General features: G+C 38.8%; 1 protein-coding gene and 1 non-coding gene across 2 annotated transcripts in view; both read right to left on the bottom strand.

The window, feature by feature from the left end:
• The window catches only part of POLA1 (DNA polymerase alpha 1, catalytic subunit), a 247,703-nt gene that overhangs the window by 209,177 nt on the left and 15,851 nt on the right, over positions 1-22,675 (bottom strand). Inside the window, 14 exon segments of the mRNA XM_066619493.1 lie at positions 121-245; positions 2,517-2,616; positions 4,412-4,531; positions 5,104-5,233; positions 6,323-6,498; positions 7,750-7,866; positions 9,375-9,464; positions 12,767-12,828; positions 13,104-13,188; positions 15,019-15,173; positions 16,100-16,238; positions 17,029-17,103; positions 20,226-20,342; positions 21,523-21,635. Coding sequence (XP_066475590.1) covers positions 121-245; positions 2,517-2,616; positions 4,412-4,531; positions 5,104-5,233; positions 6,323-6,498; positions 7,750-7,866; positions 9,375-9,464; positions 12,767-12,828; positions 13,104-13,188; positions 15,019-15,173; positions 16,100-16,238; positions 17,029-17,103; positions 20,226-20,342; positions 21,523-21,635 — 1,604 coding nt within the window.
• LOC136647091 (small Cajal body-specific RNA 24) lies at positions 564-695 on the bottom strand. The gene has a single exon (XR_010794256.1). It is a non-coding gene; the product is annotated as a small Cajal body-specific RNA 24 (non-coding RNA).

Genomic DNA, 22,675 nt, shown 5'->3' on the forward strand with positions numbered 1-22,675 from the left:
ACCAAATATCTAGCAATGAACATGACTAGCGGTTCTTAGGCACACTTTACTGTTTTTTGTGAAAATGAATTTATTTTTTTATACAGTAATCAGAAAATAAAGTGGACATTAAATACACACCTCTGTCTTTTTTAGCACATTTGAAGATACCCTATCAACTGTTGTAAAACAGATGTTAAACTCTTGGATAATTGAAGGGTACAAGCTATTGAAGTCTAGAAGCAAAATGAACGTATCATAAAAACCTGAAATAAAAGACACATGATTCAGTTTACAGTGTGTAACTGTATGGTGCATAACAAAACAAATACTTTATAGAACAGAGAAATCAGAAAGGGTGAAGAGCAAAGGAGCCTGAGGTTTCAGCAAGGAAAAAACATCTTGACCTCACTGAGCGAGAGGGTCAAAGCTGAAAGACTGCCATTCTACAATGTATTTTATGCTGTTTCAAAAGGTGCTTTGGATTATATTAGGAAACAAAAGTTAATTCACATGATCCAGTCAGTATTTATATATGGTACACAACACTATTTCAAAATATTACACTATAGTCAACCATGCAGATGTGTCAGGAGTGGAACGATCCAACCCTGTTAACTATCCAGGGATGAACAGATAGCTCCTATGTTACTGTAGGATACTTTTGTTCAGTTGTCACCACAAAGAGGAGACACCGAAATAAGTTAAAATATCCACTAATTAGCAATGGCAGACAGGGGGCTTGATTTTATGCAAGTAATCCTCCTACAAGCAGTGCCAACTGTACGATACAGAACTACACATTTTAAGGTGTATATACCTATCTATACATCTGCAGCAATACGCTACATCAAAAGCTACTTGTCATTTCCAAACGCATTTATTTAAACCAGTGTTTCTCAAACTGTGTGTCGGGACCCACTAGGTGGGTCACAAGGCAATTTCAGGTGGGTCCCCAATCATTTCAATATTTTATTTTTAATATAATAGACTTGATCCTACCATGGTTTGTGACTGCATTTGGGGAAATGTTACAGATCTGTACTTTGAACAGGCTACTCTGTATATGCTTTTAACAATGATAGTCAATGGGACTTACTCCTCGGTAAGTGTGGGTAGGATTACTACCTAGCATTGTTAAAAATCTTCCTGCTTGATGATGTCACTTCCAGTCATGACATCACTTCCTGTGGGTCCTGACAGATTCTCATTCTAAAAAGTGGGTCCCAGTGCTAAAAGTGTGAGAACCACTGATTTAAACGATTTATGTTCTACCTTTTCTATGTCAGAGCAAATGCTCAAGATGGCTTACAATGCTCAAGATTATAAACACACTAAAAATATACCATATATAAAACAATAAATAAAATCATAAGGGCAACAACAAATTGGAGGAGGGCAACTATTTATGACCAAAGCACTGCTACAGAGACACAGGAGACAGACAATGACACATCAACCAAATGCAAGATGGGACAAAAATGTTTTGAGCCCTCACCAAAAGACTATGATGGAGGGGGAAGTTCTTAGTTCCCCCAGTAGGACATTCCATAGTTGTGGTGCCACTACAAAGAAGGCACACTCCCATGACGCCATCCCTCTAACTTGGGATATTGGCAGTACTTGAAAGAGACCCCCTGTGATGACCTAAGAGAATGGGCCAGAATGAATGGGAGAAGGCAGTCCCTCAGGTAACTAGAATTCAAACCATGAAGAGCTTTAAAGGACAATACCAGGACCCTGAATTGGGCAAGAAAACAAATGTGCAACAAGTGCAGGATCTGAAGCAGCAGTCCAACACTTCATATTTGAAATGTTTGGGTGTTCCCACCCATTTCATTTCAAGAGAGATGAAGCATAACTGGAGGGAAGAGGGTAAAACAAATTAGATCCTCCTAAGTTTCCTCAAACTCAATATTCTGATCTCTCATACAGATTCATTACTGCTGTAAGATTTATTTCAGTGTTAGCTGACATTCAGAGCAGCCTGAGAGTGGCTTCTATGAAACGAGGAAAAGATTATCTTCACAAGTACAGTACTGGAATACACATTAAAAAAAGATATAGAAAGAGTAAACTTTTCCATGTTTTCTATTACAGCTCTATTTGTCTATCTACCTATATCAAGGAGATGGCTTAAATTGAAGTCACCAATTATTTGTCTTCATTTTGCATATTATATACACTTTACATATTTGACATTTAACTTCAAATTTGTACACAAAATTTCTCATCCCACATGCTCCACTGATATAAGCAGAAAACAATTTCCTTCTATTCAACAGCTCAATTAGGTATAAATACCATAAGCATGCATTTTCCTCCCCCACATTCAACAGAAATGATACTATTCGCTCAATTAAGGCTAATTTTTTCCCTTGTATTCCCAAAATGGAAACAGCAGTGGTATCTGTACATTGTGTAGCATTATTCAGCTTATGGAATGTTCTGAGCAGATAGAATGGCTTTCAAATAGTTCAACTCATCTGGATCCTATCCATGATTTGATCTCAAGTAGTGAAACTGAAGTGTCTTACCAACTTTTGGATCCAGGACCAACCCTCCAGAATATGCTGCCTTTTTTCGCCCCACCTTTGATTTATCCTGATCACCTTCAAAGTCTTCATCTTCATCCAGCTGTAAAAGACATAAAAGTAAAAAAATAACTGAACTACAGAACAATTGTAGTAATGGATTGTGGGAATATTGTATAATAAAACTGAGTGCAAAATCAATATAATTCACCAAATGTTACCACACCTTGGAATATTTTAAAAAATACAGTGATGAATAATGCAAGATTATTAATATATGATATTGGAAAACAAGATGTACTAATAATTACTTATTTTTAAAAATTTATATACTGCTTTTCCAGGAGCTCAAAGTGTACGATATAACAAATGAATAAAAATAAAAATATAAATACAATAAAAATATAAAACATAAAATTAAAATAAATACAATAAAATAAGAATGATCAGATTAAAAACGATTTGAAAACAGCAATAGAACCATAAAAATAGCACCAAAAAAACCTATACACACTGACTTAAAAAGTGACCCCTAGGAAACTCTTTCTTCTTCAAAAGATGTGCTTTTAAAACCCCGCTGGAAAACACAGAGAAGAGGCTCTCCTCAGAACTTTGGGAGTTAATTCCACAGATATGGTACCACAACAGAAAAAGGTAATGCATCCTGTAATCATCACCTTGGACTTTGGATTGTGGTTGTATCCCAACTGTAAGGGAACATGTGGGATTATGCAAGAGAAGGAGGTCCCCTAATAGGCAGAACTACTAACCAAAATATTAGCTTCATCATATATGTTTTCCAAGAAAGGAAACAGTGCAATTCAGTGCAAAATAGATGCATCTTGAGATATACTGGATTGCTAAAATCACTGACTGCACCATTTCTAATCACTGCTAGGATCACTGACTGCACCAGTTTAGATCCAGAAGTAACCATGCATGAAAAGAAGAAGACAGACAAATTTTGAGAACTAAGCTTTCTCATTTGACAGGACAGAGAACCTTTGGGCTGTGAATGTCACTGAACTGTAAAACCCAATGCCCTCAGAAAGCAGCATGGAGAAGTATTCCTGTGAGAAGAGTCTTTGTTTGCATACCCCTTCCTGCCAGATAAAACTCTGCTCCAATTATCAGTTGTCCTAGTACTGCAAAAATTAGGGAAAAATATAATAGTCTGGTCTCCGTCAGTGAGGCTAAAAATAATGCTATGAGCACACTTCCTGCTTACCCAACAAACCACACAGGTCAACACACTTTTTGTTGTCTTAAAAGTTATACCTATTCTGGGTATATTTGAGATGCTGAATCTGAAAAAATGGTATCTGTTTTGCACGACTGGCTCTAGTATTGTGGGTATAGCATAGCCACCCTGTATGCTGATTGTGAGGATTGTGAGTTTCCTTGTGAAGAAGGCTTGGCATCAGAAAACTAGAGCCAATCAGGTAAAACCGATGCCATTTCTGGAGTCAGTACCCCAAAAATGTCCTAAATTTGTTCAAATATCCTTGTCAACTAAAAAAATGTTTTGTTTCTTGTAGGCCTATATACAAAAACTTTCTAACTTGAAGAGTAACTGCAGAGAAGTTAAGAGAAAAAATCTTTAAAAAAATCACAGAGTGCCTTATTAGTTTTTAAGGGGGCAGTGGTGGCAACTGGAAATCACCTTTCAGGAATAGTTTTACAGGACAAGCCTGTTGCAAATGCAGGATTTTAGCTGATAAACTGTAGCTTCCTTTGTAGCAGTGTAAATAGGATTCAAAGACAGTGTGCTAAAATTCTTCTAACACTCTTCTAAAATATTTTTAAACAAATTCTTAAGAGATGATGAAAACCAAAAACAGTATACACTAAATACTTAGCATATGAAGAGAGAGGGGGAAAAATTATATTACACTCACCTGTTTCTGCGGGAGCTTTTTAAAGATTTGCTTATCAGGCACAATATAATCTTTTTCATAAAACGCATGAAGGAGCAAGTATTCATTACGTTCAGCTCTCCCACCCATCAGAGTCCTTGACTGCAGGAAACAAAACAAAAAACTCACAGATAGAGACAGAAGTTAAAATGCCAACAATACTGTTTGAATGCCAATAATACTAATCACCTTGGGAGCAGATCCTTTTCCATTCCCCTCCTCCCCACTGCAGCCCCTTGCAAATCAACTCAGGGGTCAGGAAGCACTCCAGACTAACAGGAAGGTGGCTGTAGCAGGAGGAGAAAGTAAGGGCTTGTGCAGCTGGACATGCCTTTTCATTCACATAAGGCACCTTTGAATCCAACTCTTCAAATTTTTAATCCAAAATGCATGGCCGACCTTTAGGGGTGCTTAGTGTTTGCTTCATTTGGCAAACTTCACCATATCAAACTGATCTTTTTGACTCAGTGAATATAGCTGTATTAGAAGCTACAACTAGTGGTTGCACATTCACCTGAGACAACTGGATTTTAAATCTGTTTTAATATGCACTGCATTCGCTTTTGTCACTTCGAAAGAGGAATCAGTTTTCAATGAAAAACAGCATACTGCACATTTAGATCTATTATAAATCATTGAAAGAGATTTTGGTAAGAAAGGAAGTTAAGATTTACCATAACATTTCCAGCAATATTTGTGATCTGTAGGGCTAGTGGAAGAACATTCAGTTCACACATTATTTGTAAAATGTACTTGGCATCGATCCAGGTGTTCTCAAGCATATGAAGCAAATGAGGGGAATCACTAGGAAAAAGGAAATAGCCATTTAACTAAATTCTCCTCCATTTTTTAAAAATACAGATTCAAATTACCATTATGTGCCTGTAAAGCCAGAGCTCATAAACAACTCTCTATACCTCAAATTTAATACATGTTCCATTTGACTCCAAAACTGACACTGACATTTCCCATTTTGAGTCATACGAAGAAAAAGGTGGTGGTGGTGGTAGCTGCGAGATAGCATCTGCAGAGCACTCCAGGAAAGATATTTATCCCCCATTCTGTAAGCTGCCTTCCTGCATTTTTTGTGCTTTTGTGGAATATTTTCATTTTTATTATGTACACTTTGAATAAATAACCTATCAGATGGTCCTGATTTGGAATGGACCCTATTTCTTTGAAAGGTGTGTTATCAGTATTTTAGTTTAAAATATCTACAGTGGCTTAGATTATATCACCTTCATTTTATTTACATAAGCATCTACAATTTGGCACTAAGCATGAGTGCTTAGTGAATGCTTAAAATGAACAGAGCCCTTCCAACAGACTCGCAGTGAAAAGACATGGGTTTATAGTCATCAACAAGTCTAGTTTTGTGTTTCAATGTAGCTCCTAATGAATAGCTTGTTATTAAGTGTTGAATGTTACTAAGCTACTTGATATTATATTCCAATTGCCAAAATGATAGTCAGGATCACTGAAATAATTTTTACTGAGGGAGGGGAAGAAACTGTCCTGTTTGTAGCCATTAGTTATTATACCTAAATCTTTCAATTAAGATAAACAGCTTTCCTCTATCTACGGAATCATCTGGGAGACGAACACCAGCAACAGAATAATGAGTCCGCATATATTGCATTCTTTTTGTCCAAAGAATAATTGATTTTTATAAAAATAGGGTATCAGATTAGTTCGGCATAATTATTCTCTAGTATTGGCATTTATTTCATATTTATTAATTATCCATGCCACATTTTGTCCACATCTAAAAAAGAAAGAATCTGTAATTGCCTAGGTATTTTTATTTTCCACCCACGCTTCACACCAGCTGATTAACTAAAAGTCATTGCTTATGAACTTGCCTTTTCACAACAGAAGCACCTAGCAGCATACCTGTACATATTGCGCATCTCTTCAGATGGAATTGCTACTCTTTCCTTTTTCAGGATCTGATTTACAAGTTCAGACAAATGATAGCTCTTGCAACGAATCAGTTCCTTTGCCGAAATTTGAACATCACAGATCATTCGACCGCAGGCTGCATTTTTTTCAGCAAATCCGCTACGACCCTTTGTTGCCATGAAAGGAAAAAAAAAACAAAACTATCTTCAGAGCCTGTTCACATATTTCCTTTCTTGACAAATTACCAGTTTTTACATGATAGAGATAGAGACGTTTGTCATTTCACTATCCCACAGACAAGTAAGCAGGCAGGCTAAAAGGAAGAATGAACGTTAACAGGAAGCAGGAAGTTAATATTCACTCTCCCTTCTAGCCTGCCTGCTTGCTTATCCGTTAAAGCAAGAGGCACAAAATCATTGCAAAAGGCCATGGGCCTGCTTGCTTGCTTGGTTAAAGCAAGAACCATTGTAAGAACCATGTAAAGCAAGAACCATTGTAAGAACCATTGTAAGAACCATGTAACTGCAACTGTTATGAACATAAACAAAGGCAATGGGCCACAGGATTACTGCAGAGATAAGATACCCCCTTATCTGTTGTTTCCGGTATCTGCGGGGGCGACAGGAACATATCCCCCATGGATACGGGGGACACTTCTATAGTAATAGTGAAGCACTTCTGTCTATTGATGTTTCTAACAGCCAGACATTCCAAGTTACAAAATTCCAAGATTTCAGAACATTCTATTCAGGTTTTTCCACTACAAAGACACTACAAGCAAGTTAAACATCAGATAAGTGTCATACTTGTGACTCACGCCAATATCATATGATGGAATCTATTGGTTTTAACAAGCATGTTTTCAGAAAATAATGCTGCAGGGCAGTCAAGATGCAGTTGCAATAAGATACGATACATATTTGTACACTTCTTAATGAAGTAAGAGGATTACTATAGCTTCTTTACTGCTGGTGAAGGCATTTAAATAGTTTGTGGCAATAAGTGAAAAAGAAGTAGCATAAGTAAAATCTATTCAGATGAGTAGAAGAAAACAAATATTTTATAAGTAGTGAGCTACATACAGCAGAACTAGGAAACTTTATCTATTCTCTGAGAAATGATTTGCCAGTCAAGCCAACATACATTTTCTCCACAATTTACTATACACAAAAGCACCTCTATTAGTCATTAATCTGCCAATATCTCCATCTTGCTGAGACAAGTAAACTAAATTTGCTTGGTTATGTCTCATTATTGAAATAAGACTCTTAACGACGTTACAGAAATTTAAATTGGTATGCAAGCCACGGTACATGACTAGTCAAAACAGACTGAGCAAGGCATTCAAAATACAGCAACTAAAGTAATTCAATATTTAATCAGATACAGCGGAGAAATGAGACTTAAGCAACATTTACCCCAAGCTTTGGCATGTTAGATCTCTTCAATCGACCAATTTTGGACCAGTGAGGTACTTTGCATAAGTTTATTCTCTGCAGAAGGAGTTCCAGATCAAAGCCATAAATATTGTGCCCCTTAGGAAAGAAACAAAAACTAATAAGTAAACAAATGAAAATAGAAAAGAGATTTATTTCAAGTGCACAGAATACACTTGAAATATCTTATGCATACAACTGGAAACAAGACATACTCTGTGTGTGGATGTATTTTTTAAAAGGTCTGTTCCACAAGAAACTGTATTCAGTGTTTACATGGATGATGGCATCCCATACACATTTCACAAAAAACTCATTCCTGAATCTGAGTATTTTCAGCACACAACTGTCAAATGTTCTGGGGTATAGGTAGAACCTTCTCTGTCATAGCACTGCACTTATAGAACTCCCTCTCTGGTGTCTCTCCCTAGACATGTTCCAATGGAGACGAAACACTTTTGTTTTGGTTAGCTATTTCTTTGTAAGGGTGAGTGGGGTATGTTGGGATTCACAATTCTTATTTCTGTATGGTGACATTTTTGCATTTTGCTTGCACTGCTTTAATCCTTTTTTGCTCAATGCACAGGTGTACACATTTGATCCCTGTTGCATATATGCAACATTGGGCAGAAATGGCTTAACCAGTGGCTTATGCATTGGTTGTACCTTATCTTAGACTTCAGTAGTTGCTTGTAAATGATGGCTTTTATTCTGCTACTTTATTACTGGTTCTCTGTGTGCTGATGGTTATACATTTATTAATAAATATTAATGTGAACCAGTTATGGTGCAGAAAAGTTGAATCTTTTATATTTTAGCGTTATAATTTACACTTATCAAATCAACACATCACACTTATCAAATCAACATTTTGGTAAATGTCCAAAAATGTTTATTTCATTCAGTTCACACTGATGTGAATTCATTACTCTTCACTCCAAAAAAAAGGTTACCCTATCAGACTTTTCTTGTTTCCAGTCAAGTTCATCCTTTTCAGCCAAATGTCTACTATGTCCTGTTTCCATTAAACAGCTTCTCAACCTTCTTTCTATTCCATTTTTCATCATGCCCAGCTTTCTTTCCTCTCCTAGCCCAGGGCTGGGCAAACTTCCAACTTTAAGGATTCTGGACCTTTAACAATTGTGTACAATTGTTAACTCCACACAATTGTTAAAGGTCCAAGATCCCTAAAGCTGAAAGTTTGCCCACCTCTATTCTAGAGAACCACAATTATCCCTTGTTCCTTCCTCAGTTCATTTATCCATCATTCTTGTATACTACTCAGCCCTTGCCTAAGCTTTCCCTCTTTTCTTTGGCTACACTACCTTCTTTCCAGCTTCTTACCTCTCATACTTCTGAAAACTTCTGATTTGAACTATCAGTTCAAATACTAAATGAAATACTAAATCAGTATTTCATTGTCCCAATGTCAATGAAATATTGTGCCAATGACAATGAAATACTGATTTTTCACTCCATTGTTTGTCAGTGTACCATTGGTGATGTATTCATCCTCAGAAGTTAAAATATTTGCTCACATTCCATTACATCAGAGTAGTTTAGCACTACAAAAAGGGTATCAGTGACAGAAACTGATAGTTACTTACCACAAGAACATCTGGATCAATTTTATGAACCTTTGCCAGAAAAAAACCCAGTAGTGTCCTCTCTGCTGTGGCAATCTCTATTTTCGCGTTCTAAGCAAGACAATACAAAATGCATTTTATTTGTTTACTGTATTTAAACCTCGCTTAATTTCCCCAAACGGCACTCAATTTTCAGCTATCCAGGTGTAAAAGAACTGGACTGCAATCCTGTTCTCTGTTACATATCCTTAAATTCTACTAGAACCAGTGAGACATAATTGCAAGCAACTAAGTGCCAGACTGCAACATACAGCAGCCACCCCTGACCACCACAGTGGAAATAGTCATACAACAGAAACATATACTTAAATTTCAAAACTGACTGCATCTTGCTTTCATACAAGCCATTTTCCACACATTATTAAAATATAATTTAATTTCATCACCTGTATAAAAGCCTTGTACGTACTGATTTAATGTTGTTTCAAAATGGTTCCATGCCTACATTTACAACTCTTAAAGAAAGCTCTCCATTATTTTTTATCAAACTTGTTGTCTTTCTATAAGATCAGGAAACGATGGCTTCATACTTTCAGAATAAGCCTTGGACAGCGAGGTTCACATGTAAGGGGAGATGTATGGCTCACAGTTCTGTTTACCTTACTGGAACTGTGATTTATCCAAGCAAGAAAATCTTTTATATCCAAGGGTGCCTCAAAGCTTAAAGTCACCACTCTGGCTCCTTGTTGGAAGTACAAAAAAATATAGCAAAGTAAAGCTAGAATCCTATATACAGTTATCTGGGAGCAAGTCCTATTGCTCAAAGGGACCTACATCTGAGTAGACATTTCTAGAAATGCAGTACAGTGGGCCCCCTGTAACTGTGGATGCAGAGCTCACAGCTGGGTGGCCTCAGAAGGCCTCCTAAACACAACCAGAAGTCACTTCCAGTCACTTCCGTGATGTTCTGTTAGCCTGCATGGCTAACGAGCCAAGTTAGAGAGGCTGTAAAGGGCAAGGAAGCTTCCTTTCGTAAATGGAAGTCTTGCCCTAATGAGGAGAATAAAAAGGAGCATAAACTGTGGCAAAAGAAATGTAAGAAGGTGATACGGGAGGCCAAGCAAGACTATGAGGAACACATGGCCAGCAACATTAAGGGGAATAATAAAAGCTTCTTCAAATATGTTAGAAGCAGGAAACCCACCAGAGAAGCGGTTGGCCCCCTTTATGGTGAGGGAGAGAGATAAAGAGACTTAGAGATGGTAGAGAAATTAAATGAGTTCTTTGCATCTGTCTTCACAACAGAAGACCTCGGGCAAATACCGCTGCCTGAACATCCCCTCCTGACCCAGGAATTAAGTCAGATAGAGGTTGAAAGAGAAGATGTTTCAGACCTCATTGATATATTAAAGACCAATAAGTTACCGGGCCCTGATGGCATCCACCCAAGAGTTATTAAGGAATTAAATAATGAAGTTGCTGATCTCTTGACTAAAACATGCAACTTGTCCCTCAAAACGTCCACGGTGCCATAGGATTGGAGGATAGTAAATGTCATATCAATCTTTAAAAAGGGAAAGAGGGGGGACCCTGGAAACTATAGGCTGGTCAGCCTAACATCTATACTGGGTAAGATGGTGGAATGCCTCATCAAAGATAGAATCTCAAAACACATAGACGAACAGGCCTTGCTGACGGAGAATGAGCATGGCTTCTGTAAGGGTAAGTCTTGCCTCACAAACCTTTTAGAATTCTTTGAAAAGATCAACAGGCAAGTGGATGCGGGAGAAACCATGGTTATTATATATCTGGACTTTCAGTAGGTGTTCGACACGGTCCCTCACCAAAGGCTATTAAAAAAACTCCAGTCAGGGAATTAGAGGGCAGGTCCTCTCCCAGACTGAGAACTGGTTGAAGACCAGGAAACAGAGAGCGGGTGTCAATGGGCAATTTTCACAATGGAGAGAGGTGAAAAGTGTTGTGCCCCAAGGATCTGTCCTGGTACCGATGCTTTTCAACCTCTTCATAAATGACCTGGAGACAGGGTTGAGCAGTGAGGTAGCAAAGTTTGCAGACAACACCAAACTTTTCCAGGTGGTGAAGACCAGAAGTGATTATGAGGAGTTCCAGAAGGATAACTCCAGACTGGCAGAATGGGCAGCAAAATGGCAGATGCCTTTCAATGTAAGTAAGTGTAAGGTCATGCACATGGGGGTAAAAAAACAAAACTTCACATATAGGCTAATGGATTCTGAGCTGTCTGTGACAGACCAGGAGAGAGATCTTGGGGTGGTGGTGGACGGGTTGATGAAAGTGTTGACCCAAGGTGCGTAAAGAAGGCCAATTCTATGCTTGGGATCATTAGAAAAGGTATTGAGAACAAAACGGCTAATATTATAATGTCGTTGTACAAATCGATGGTAAGGTCACCTGGAGTATTGTGTCCAGGTCTGGTTGCCACATCTCAAAAAGGACATAGTGGAAATGGAAAAGGTGCAAAAGAGAGCAACTAAGATGACTGCTGGGCTGAGGCACCTTCCTTATGAGGAAAGGCGACGGCGTTTCGGCCTCTTCAGCCTAGAAAGAGACGCCTGAGGGGGAACATGATTGAAATATACAAAATTATGCATAGGAAGGATAAAGTGGATAGAGAGATGCTCTTTACACTCTCACATAACACCAGAACGAGGGGACATCCACAAAAATTAAGTGTTGGGAGGGTTAGGACAGACAAAAGAAAATTTTTTACTCAGCGTGTGGTCAGTCTGTGGAACTCCTTGCCACAGGATGTGGTGACAGCATCTGGCCTGGATGCCTTTAAAAGGGGATTGGACAAGTTTCTGGAGGAAAAATCCATTACGGATTACAAGCCATGATGTGTATGTGCAACCTCCTGATTTTAGAAATAGGCTATGTCAGAATGCCAGATGCAAGGGAAGGCACCAGGATGCAGGTCTCTTGTTATCTGGTGTGCTCCCTGGGGCATTTGGTGGGCCGCTGTGAGATACAGGAAGCTGGACTAGATGGGCCTATGGCCTGATCCATTGGGGTTGTTCTTATGTTTTTGAGAAGGCCGTGCATGGCCTCCAGAGGGCTGAGTGTGGTCCCCAGGTAAGTTATGGCAGTGGCGCGCCTGCCCCCCCTCCCAGATGTAAGTCTCCACAGACTCTGGTATCCACGGGAGGTCCTGGAACAGATCCCTCATGAATACCGAAGGCCAACTGTACACTGACTATTGATTACATGATCTTAGCAGACATAGTATAGATGAGAAAACAGACCATCTGATTCAATACTTTCACCTTTAAAATCTAGTTCAAGAAGCTCCAGCTCTGTCACCATCAGACTACTCTTTCCTGAAACATAAAGACTACGGAGTGCAAAATAACGTACAAGAAGAAGAAAAAAATTACCTTAGTCTTAACAACTTCTTTGAAGTCATATGGAAAAATGCAATCATTTGGTTTGGAAATAACTGTAAGAAAGATAGCCAGGAGTCAACCCAAAATATGCAACAGAGAAGATATTAAGCAACAGCTGATGTTCTGTAGTACCATGACCACTATTACACCTAACTTAAAAAATGATGTGCTTTCAAAGACCCAACAGCAGATTATGCATTCTCATAATGACCAAAACAAAAGGTAGAACATGCCTTTCAAATTATATCCAAACCCGATCCAAGCTATCTGTTGAAAAACTGGAAAAAAATAACTACATACACGCGCACCACAGTGAGGCCCTACTTACCACAAAAGTGGGTTTGAAAAGGCGGTTCTGGTGGAGCTTTGTCCAGACAAAATTTGTGATGGACTAAAGCTGAAATAGCCACAATCTGTACAAACAAAAAATAAATTTAAACTGTGTTTAACTAGCATTGTCAGTTCAATTTTCTTTATCTCTTAAACAGTCCTTCTGAACAAGACATCAACCATTATTTAATGAGTTTTGTAACCGATTCTGTAAACCAAATCATGTACCACTATTCAGTACATGATGGCAGAACATGAACTAGCCTGTCAGGATATGTAATCCCCCTTTTTGTATACTAAACACAACTCCTATGGACACCAAACTAATTAAAAAGACAAGATAATCCCATATCAGAGTGTCATAATTTTATTTTTTCACATCTCAGGCAAGTACACCCTGATGAAAGTCAAATTACCTGAGAATGTAGTAATTAAAACATATTTTCCCAACTTGCTTCATCAAATGATTTCTTGGAAAGACAAGAAATAAAGATTTTTTAACAAATGAAATTATTATAGTAGAGCCTTCAGAACATTTATGTGAAGTCATCTTGATTAAAAATTTATTGTGACGCTTCAATAATGAGAAGAATGGTTCCACAGGTATAGAAAATTGACCATCTGTCAAAGCTTGCTTTCAATCTGAGGAAACTGGGAGTTCCATTTTGGATTGCTATACCTTAAACATCACTCTAGACCACTTTCAACTCTAGACCATTTTCAACCACTGTGCCGTGGCACACTTGCGTGCCACGAGAGTTTGGGGGAAGGTCATTTATTAGTAGGACGATTGGGGGAAGTGAGCCCCTCATCAACAGCATGGTGTGCCTTGTCAATTGTCAAAAAGCTGATGGCATGCCCTGATAATTTTGGTACCTTATCAGTGTGCCATGAGACAAAAAAGGTTGAAAAATCACTGCTCTAGCTGAACAGTGCCAAAACTTGCTGGGGCTGTGACACGTCCGGGACCAGGAAGTGAATGATGGTGACACAAAACATGTCCCGCAGTGACATCACTGCCATTCACTTCTGGGTTCAGAAGCTTAGTGCAAGACTTCAAAGAGCAGGAAGAGGGTCAGATGGGCGGGAGGGTTTTTCACCACATGTGGTTTTCATGCACTGCAGCTCTTCCCATCACATTGAGCCTCCTGCCACTCTCTGCCAGAGCAGCAGGTGCCCTGCAACACCCCAGGTCATCACAACCAGAAATTGGGAACTGCTGCTCTAGCCCTTCCAATATAGTTTTGTTTGTTCATTCACGTGTTGTTGGGTTATTGTTGCATGAATTGAAACAGACTAATCAGTGTGAAACAAGATGCAATATATTCTAAGCATTTAATTTAATGCCCTTCCCATTCCAAGGAGCTCTTACCGTTCCTCTGCTCTGCTGCTTTATTCTTCACCCATGTGGGCATAAGGATGCTCTGGGCAGTCTATGTCCCTGGCGCAAAGCCTACTGTGATGCTGGGCCATAGATGTGACTGCCCTGAACATCCCTATACCTGTATGGGTGAAGAACAAAGCAGCAGAGCACTGGAATGGTAAGAGCTGCTCACAGAGGGGAGGAATTTGAGCAAACACCGGATCTGGCCCACAGACAGGCTTTAATGACCCCTGATTTAATAGAAATACGAATGCAATGCAGGACAACCAAGAATTAGCTGGACATTTACTGCTCCTGAAAAGAATAATTTCCTCCAAAAAGTTCTTGAGCTTCAAGAATACTGGATTCAGCTAGTCCAAAAAAATCTCACTCTGATTTCTCCCAGCTAAAGTGTACAAACTGATCCAGGGGTTTCAAAGTACCTAACACAGAATGCTACTGAAGGGTTACTTGGCTTGGGAAGTACTGGTAAAATGGAGGATTGTTTTTCTACATATAGTCAAGTTCATCAGGAAAGTTCATGACTCACTTCATTCTGATGAGTCTTCGTGTTCTGAACTGTTTTCATACTAAGAGCCATAATCACAAGAGGTGGTGGGGGAAGATCTTTCACTACATTCACCAAATCAGGATTCAGTACCTGAGCTTCTACCTTACACCAACTGACAGGCTGATTCAAGAGCTCTGGGGGAAAAAAAACACACATAAGCCAATTACACCAACCAAGCAATCATAAATGAATCCTAGAACCTGAACTTTAAAACCTGGTAATAACTGTTACTCAACAAATCTAGCATTTAAGAATGAAGATAAAAACAATAGGCACCGCACAATATGATTTTATCACTTAAAAAAATTAAATCTTTTAATTTTGTCTAGGCTTTGGTATTGCCAGTCACTACAGTACGGAGCAACAAGAGTTCAAGTGTTTACTCAAAAGTCCCACCTACTGCACTGGGATTTGTTCCATATTAAGTATGCTTAAGATTTCAGTCGTAGGCTCTCATCTGCTAAGGTTAGTTAGGACTAAGCCCACTGAAAGTAATGAAACTTACAGGTTTGTCTTGTACTTGTCCAAGGTTACTATGGACAAGTTTCAATGCAGTAGTCATTCAATGCATTAGCTTCAATGCAGCAGTCATTTTTGTTGGATCAAGCCCTGAGCCATTTTAAAGACAAAAGATAAACCATATATTTAACTTAAAATGTGCCCACTAAGTTCTACTATGGCAAGACAAACAATACTATCCTAAGCATGCTTACCTAGGAGCAAGCCCCACTGAACAAATTTGGACTTACTACTGAGTAGGCATGCATAGGAGTGTCTTTTCTGAAGCAGCAATTCCCAAAAGATGCAACTTGCAGCTTCCATGGGTAAACTGAAGCCAGTGTGACCCAAGTCGTAAAGAGCCCTATTAAAATTAAACTCACAAATCTACAACCATGACTAGAAGTAGTACGCTTATCCAGAATTCTAACAATTTGGATTTCAGAATATTTCCCTATTCTTCTCAACAAGTTAAACCTTGTCCTGAACACCTCCAAATTCACTTGCAAATTCATACTGATTCATATTAGATAAGAAGATATTCTACACAAAACACGCATACGTGGACTTTTTATTTCCAGCCAGCTTGGTCCTTTGATCTTCCTGTTCATCAAGAATAGTTCTAGACTAGAAGTGTTAGTTCCAAATACATGAGAAAATGTTTCTCCTTTCAAGTCTTGAGGAAGTCGACAATATTCAGCCTGAAAATTTAAACACAGCAATGAACAATTGTCCTGTATGTGGCAACAGTTTTCCTAACTTGCAAAGGGTGGCTTTATTCCTGCTCTACATTACATGACATGCTCTACATGACTGCAACAAAAAGACAGACTAGACTACATGAAAAAGAAACCCACAAGCCTCTTTAAGCAAGACATGTAAAATTCAAAATGCATGAACCAAACACAGCCCACTAGGTGCTCAATAAGATCACCTGGAGCCTCAAAAACAGGTATATCATGAAGCACTTGGGGGACGATAATGCATGCATGGTGTGCTGCAACTTTAGAGGCCTACTCTACATATACAAATATATTCCAACATTAAAAAACGTTGATGCCAAAAGCAAACAAGCAAGCACATCTTGGCCCATAAGATAAACCAGGCCACAGGTGAAGTGATGGGGCAGAGAGTAATCCTACCCACACCATCCTACAACAATACAGATGCACCTTATTTTAAATAAATATATTCTACATTTAAAAAAGAGCCTAACTCTCCCTTGCAAACCAGGCATTCAAGGCATTGATATACCAACATGCAGCCATTTCCTAACCACATACAGACATACAGCACTCATCCTGGTTTCTGGTCCAACGCGTCATGGAATTCACCATTTACCTATGAACATATGAAGCTATCCTGTCTGCACAGTTTTTCAAATTCAAAAGCTGTGATGAAAAAAAGAAGCATGCAGACTATTTTCCTCAATTTAGGAGGACACCTTTCCTCACCTTCCTCAATTTAGGAGGAGGAGATAGCTTTACTCACTGAGTATTTGACTTGCAGGTAGTCAGATTTTGCAGGTATATCTGGTATCTCAAAAGCATAATTCCTTTCCACTTTCTAGAAAAAACACACATTTTGAAATAGTCACCAGGAATCGATACATAAAACCAGCGGAAGTACTGTATACAAGTTTTTTTTACCCCCCAAAACCCTTTTTTCATTTAAGCAATACATTTCAACTTGAAAACCTCACCTGCATAGGTCATTTTATGACAGCACAAACCATCTGATCCTTAAAACCGGCATATAATCTCAACACTGCAAACATGCAAATAATTACATGAACATTTGCTCAATCTGAATATATTTGAATAATCTACCCTCAAAAGATGCAAATAGGCAAGAAATACTGCTGGTTAACAAATCCCTGATCCTCATCCACTGTAAGAAGATCACATAATAGACATGCTGTCTATAGGGGGTGGGGGGATAATTTCTACACCTTGCTTTCTGCTCCTCCTCCAAAGTAAGAATAGTTTACAATCTAGGTTTTATAGGTAGATTTGTCTCTTGGAACATACAATATGGCACACTTGTTAGGCTACTTCTATATTCTACTAAAATGTACTCTGTAATATTCCAAAACTTCCAACCTTCAAATAATAATAATAATAATAATAATAATAATAATAATAATACAGGTATTTCTATATCACCTTTCTTGGTCCTCAGATTTCTCCTTAGACTTTATTCAAGGCGGTTTACATAGGCAGGCAATTTTTAAATCCCCGTAGGGATTTTTACAATTTCTAAGAAGGTTTCTATCTTTCAAGAAACCACAACATTCAGGTGTTTCTTTCTTGATCTGGCCGCACATTCTGGCCTCCATCCTCCCACACTCAGAGCAGATGGAATAGCTTGGCTCAGCTGCTTCAAGGTCGCACGGTGCCAGTGGCCTCGAACCGGCGACTTTCAGATGTTATCTTCAGGCAAATGGAGGCTCAACCTTCTAGACCAGACCTCCTGCCCCTCCTGAAGGTTGAAGTTCAACCTTCAACTATTGTCCATTCAAGTCATATAATAGTGCAGTTTCCCATCCACCCCTTTTTACTTTATGTCATTTATTTTAAACACGTGATAGATCAAAACATAGTGACTTATTTGGAACATTTGAGTCAAAACTTGATATTCTGGTACTCTGAACCTCTGCCCAAACATATAAACAAACAGCAGCAGCACTGTGACTTTCCTGTGTGACATGCAAAAATGGGATCATACATTCCCAGTAATTCATTGCACCCAGTAAGATGACTTTTTCTGCACTTAGAAGACTTAGTTTCCACTTGAAGAGTGCCATGATGAGTTTAGATATCAGACACACCAAAGTGAAAGGAGTCATGTGCAAGCCTAAGCACATGAGATGAAAGTGCAAGGTTTGCTTTTCCCTCTAAAAACAAAACTGCAGTTCCTTGATATGTATGCACTAGGAGCGATGGTTTGTCAACTAACTGGAATCAGAACAAACCAGGATATCGAGTCAGGATAGCAACTGTAATTTGTTATTAAAGAAGCTTTTACTCTTCTTCCTCTTACATGTTCAGACAAGAACATAAACAAATTAGAAGTTATTTTGCACAGCCTGAAGGCAACAACCTTTTGTCTGTTTTCTCAATTTGCTCTTCATGCTGCCCCATATCGGCTCTCTCCTTTATCCTTGCCCTATAATTCATCCACCATTTGGCAATCTAATTTCAGAATCAAAAATCCAGTCAAGTAGGTTTTAAAACCAATACGTTAGAAACTTGCATGAGCATAAATTCTCGCGACCAGAGTCTCATGCCACTTCTTAAAAGAAAACTCTTAAGACATGATATGTGAGGTTACAAAACAGATATTCAGCCTTCCGATGGCCTTCAGTTTCCTCTTTACATCATCATTTTATTATTTTAAGTTTGATTCCAAAGAAGTTTTTGGCAACCTAGTGTCACCATTTTAACTCTTTACATTTTAACATGAAGCTCTTGAAAGGGTGAACTATTTTCTTGTAATATAATTGACTCTTGTCACGAAGAAAAACAGTTCACCCTTTTGATGCCGTGAGTCAAGAGCTCTCAATAAAGTCTGGCCAAAAGTAACACCATTTTAACATCAGCTCTGATTCTGCCTCTGGACCCAAAATGCTTGTTAACAAAAAGCTGTGTGCCACCCCTCACGCAGTCCTTTACAGTGGTAACACAGCCTCAGGAGTTAGCTTCCAAACCTTTAGCCTCATGTCATCACTCAGTGCTTTTAGTCCCAGTTCCCCAGTATCTTGGTCCTTGAAGAGCAGACAGAGCCAATCTGCATTATCTTGAAAAAACAACAACCAATAGGAGGGGTAAAAGGGGAGTTTGAGTGAGGCAGGGATGGAAATTTACTGAACTTTTTGCCTGTTGAATGTATTACTTTGAACTGAGTATAAAAAGCTAGCTGCGTCTAGCTGGCACTTGCGCATGATCTGAGGCAACTGGTCTCCTTGCTGCCTTGCTTTAGTAAACAAGCAGTTATCTGCTACACCTTCCTTCAGTGTGTAACTGGATCTTGCACACCAGGTTACAAACCTCACTGCCTTTGCGAGTTCAAGGAAACACTTTCAAGAGTTTCATGTTAAATGCAAAGAGTTACTGGGTTGCCAAAGCTGAAAACACCAGTGTCCATTCCATGAAAGCATTTCATATTTAGGTGCTGATGTCAAGTCAAGTCCTCTTATAAATCACTGCTAAATATAATGTTGACCATCCATTTGTATAGAAAGCTACATCCAGTACTCTTTCATCTCTTACTATACTGACAGTAGCTAGGAGAAAAGGGTTTACAAAAAGAACAAAATTATCTGAACTGCTTTCCTTACAAATTCTACTATACTTATAAGTATATACTATACTATACTCATTTGCTTGCTATCATAAGGATATACTTTTGCAAAATGCTTTAATCTGTTAACTATAAAAGCATCGCTCCCAAAGATATAAATGCAGCACATACGTGCAAATATCATATGCCACATTGGTAAGCCATGCTTAATCTGTATCTAGATTCTGGTAAACCGGTAGTGAAAGGCAGCACAGAAATTAGGCAATGTACACAAACACAAACCACAATCCCCTTTAATACTTATTGTCAGCCATCAATTCAACCTGAAAAACATGCACTCTCCACACTTGGAAAAATGAGATTGGGAGGAATAGGGTCAGACAAACCTTGGACTTGAACTTCATTATCTTGTATTTGCCTGCAAACTTGTCATTAAATTCTTCATAGATATCCATCATGGTCACAGGATTCTTAGTCTCTTTCCCAGAGGATAAATCAACTTGCTTTAAAGAAATGTAGCAATCATTATAAATATGTTTATAAAAAGGTCAGAAAAACCATTTGGTATGAGTGATGTTCTAACCATTCATTCAGAAGTACTTCATGATCAAATCTCCTTCTATGGACAGGAGAACTACATGCACACAAAGGATCCTTCCATGAGCACAACACTCTTTCACAGAACTCTTCTGTTCACAAGAGAAGAATGCATCCATGGAGTGTGTCTATGCCAGCAGGCAGGATGCTATGCTTTAATTTTTAACTTTATTATTCATACAGCGGTTAAAATAACCTAAGCTACAAAGAAGTGTGGAGATTGGGAGTGGAAAGAGGTAAGATTATCAACAGACAATGCAAGTACATGCAGACTTCTATATTTAGATTTCATTTAGCTTGGCATGAGAAGTAATGGGCTAAGCCAATGGTTCTCACACATTTAGTACCGGGACCCACTTTTTGGAATGAGAATCTGTCAGGACCGACCGGAAGTGATGTCATGAAGAGAAGCGACATCATCAAGCAAGAAAATTTTTAACTATCCTAGGTTGCTATCCTACCCACATTTACTCTGGAGTAAGTCCTATTGATTATCATTGTTAAAAGAATATACATAGTAGCTTGTTAAAAGCACAGGTCTGTAACCCCAAATGCCATCACATACCATAGCATCAAGTCTAATATATTAAAAATAAAATATTGAAATGAATGGGAACCCACCTGAAATGGGCTCGCGACCCACCTAGTGGGTCCTGACTCACAGTTTGAGAAACACTGCGCTAAGCCAAAGGTTTCACCAAGCGATAGCATTATCCAGACATTCTAGGAACTCAGGTTGAAAGTTCCATCGATGTTATGCAGCAATTTTTGGGTGGGGGGAATGATAAAACCAGAGACTTGAGAAAAAATCTCTCTACTAACTCCCCCACCCCACTGAATGTTCGTGTTGTTGCTTCTTTGGGTATACTACCTTTTATATCATTTACTGAGAGTACTAGTCTTTTAATTCATTACTACTCTCTACAGTTCCACAGTCCACATTATACAGGCTGTATTCATACTTTATAAATAAATCATTGGAAGTTATAAATATGTTTCCCATAATGCCTTTTGCTTGAATAGCATCCTATTAATAGACCATTTATGATCAACAACAGTCTCTCACTGTCAACATAAAAGACATACCAACTCACGTGGCAGTAGGTAAATAGTTCTCTCAATATTTTTTACTGTCACACAACAGCTCACATAGGACTTCGCCGATTCAATCCACACTTTACCAAAGAGAAACACCACTCCTAGCATGAGAGAAAGGGTGAAGACAGACAATGCGCATTAATCAAAACAGTTCAGCACAGCTGCTAATGGAAAAGCTGCAATACTAAAAATTACTGAATAAACACACTAATTCACCCATGGGAACAGAATGATTTCCAATTTGTAGTCTCTAATTGACAGCTCCATCTGCTGAAAGTCAGTACTTCACAGTCAAGTGATTGCTTGAGTCTTGTACCATGCCGGCATACAACGCAACAGTATCAAAGTATTAAATGCCACATTTTTCTATCTAAAGTGTCTTGGATCTAGATTTTCCCAGAATTCTTCTAATGCCTTATTATCCGTTCAGAGCTATGTTACTCCTACATAATATAAAGGAAGGAAATTCTGAAGTACTCTGACATCACTAAACTTTTCTTAAAGTTTAACAGACCTCAAATATTTGGGATAATGTCATTTCTCAATATTCTGGGTTGGATTAACACTACTGTTTTTACATAAATATAGATTTACATGTATCTATTCTCATTCAACAAACATTCTAATGACAGACTGGTATTAAAAACAGTAAGTCACAACTGCCTAAACGGTAAGCCGTCATCAAAATCACATTAACAAGATCAGGAACCTCACGAATCACTCTCACAGGATGCCTGTGAAAAAATACTCTGACAGCAAAAATGACAATATAGATTCATGCCAAATTAACAGTATGTTACATGCCGATAGTAGCTAGGAAGAGTTTGAAAGCCACTAAGTCTTTGCATGGGAGTGGGGAAGGCAGCCTAGGCAGGGGGAAGGCATCCTGGGGATCACGTCACTAAGGGGGCTTCAGGGACTGGCATGCACTCACCAATCCCTGCAGCAGCATCCTGGGGGTGCAGGGAGCCCTGCGCGAGAATCTGCAGGGCTCCCCAGCCTTCTAAAAGTGAAAGCGCAGTGATTGCGCTCTACTTCCGGTTTTGCTTTCACTTCTGAAGACATGGGTAGCCCTGCAGATGCTCACGCAGGGCTCCCCGCATCCCCAGGACACTGCTGCAGGGACTAGTAAGTGCATGCC

Source organism: Tiliqua scincoides, chromosome 3 (assembly GCF_035046505.1).
Source record: "Tiliqua scincoides isolate rTilSci1 chromosome 3, rTilSci1.hap2, whole genome shotgun sequence".
NCBI classification, from domain to species: Eukaryota; Metazoa; Chordata; class Lepidosauria; order Squamata; family Scincidae; genus Tiliqua; species Tiliqua scincoides.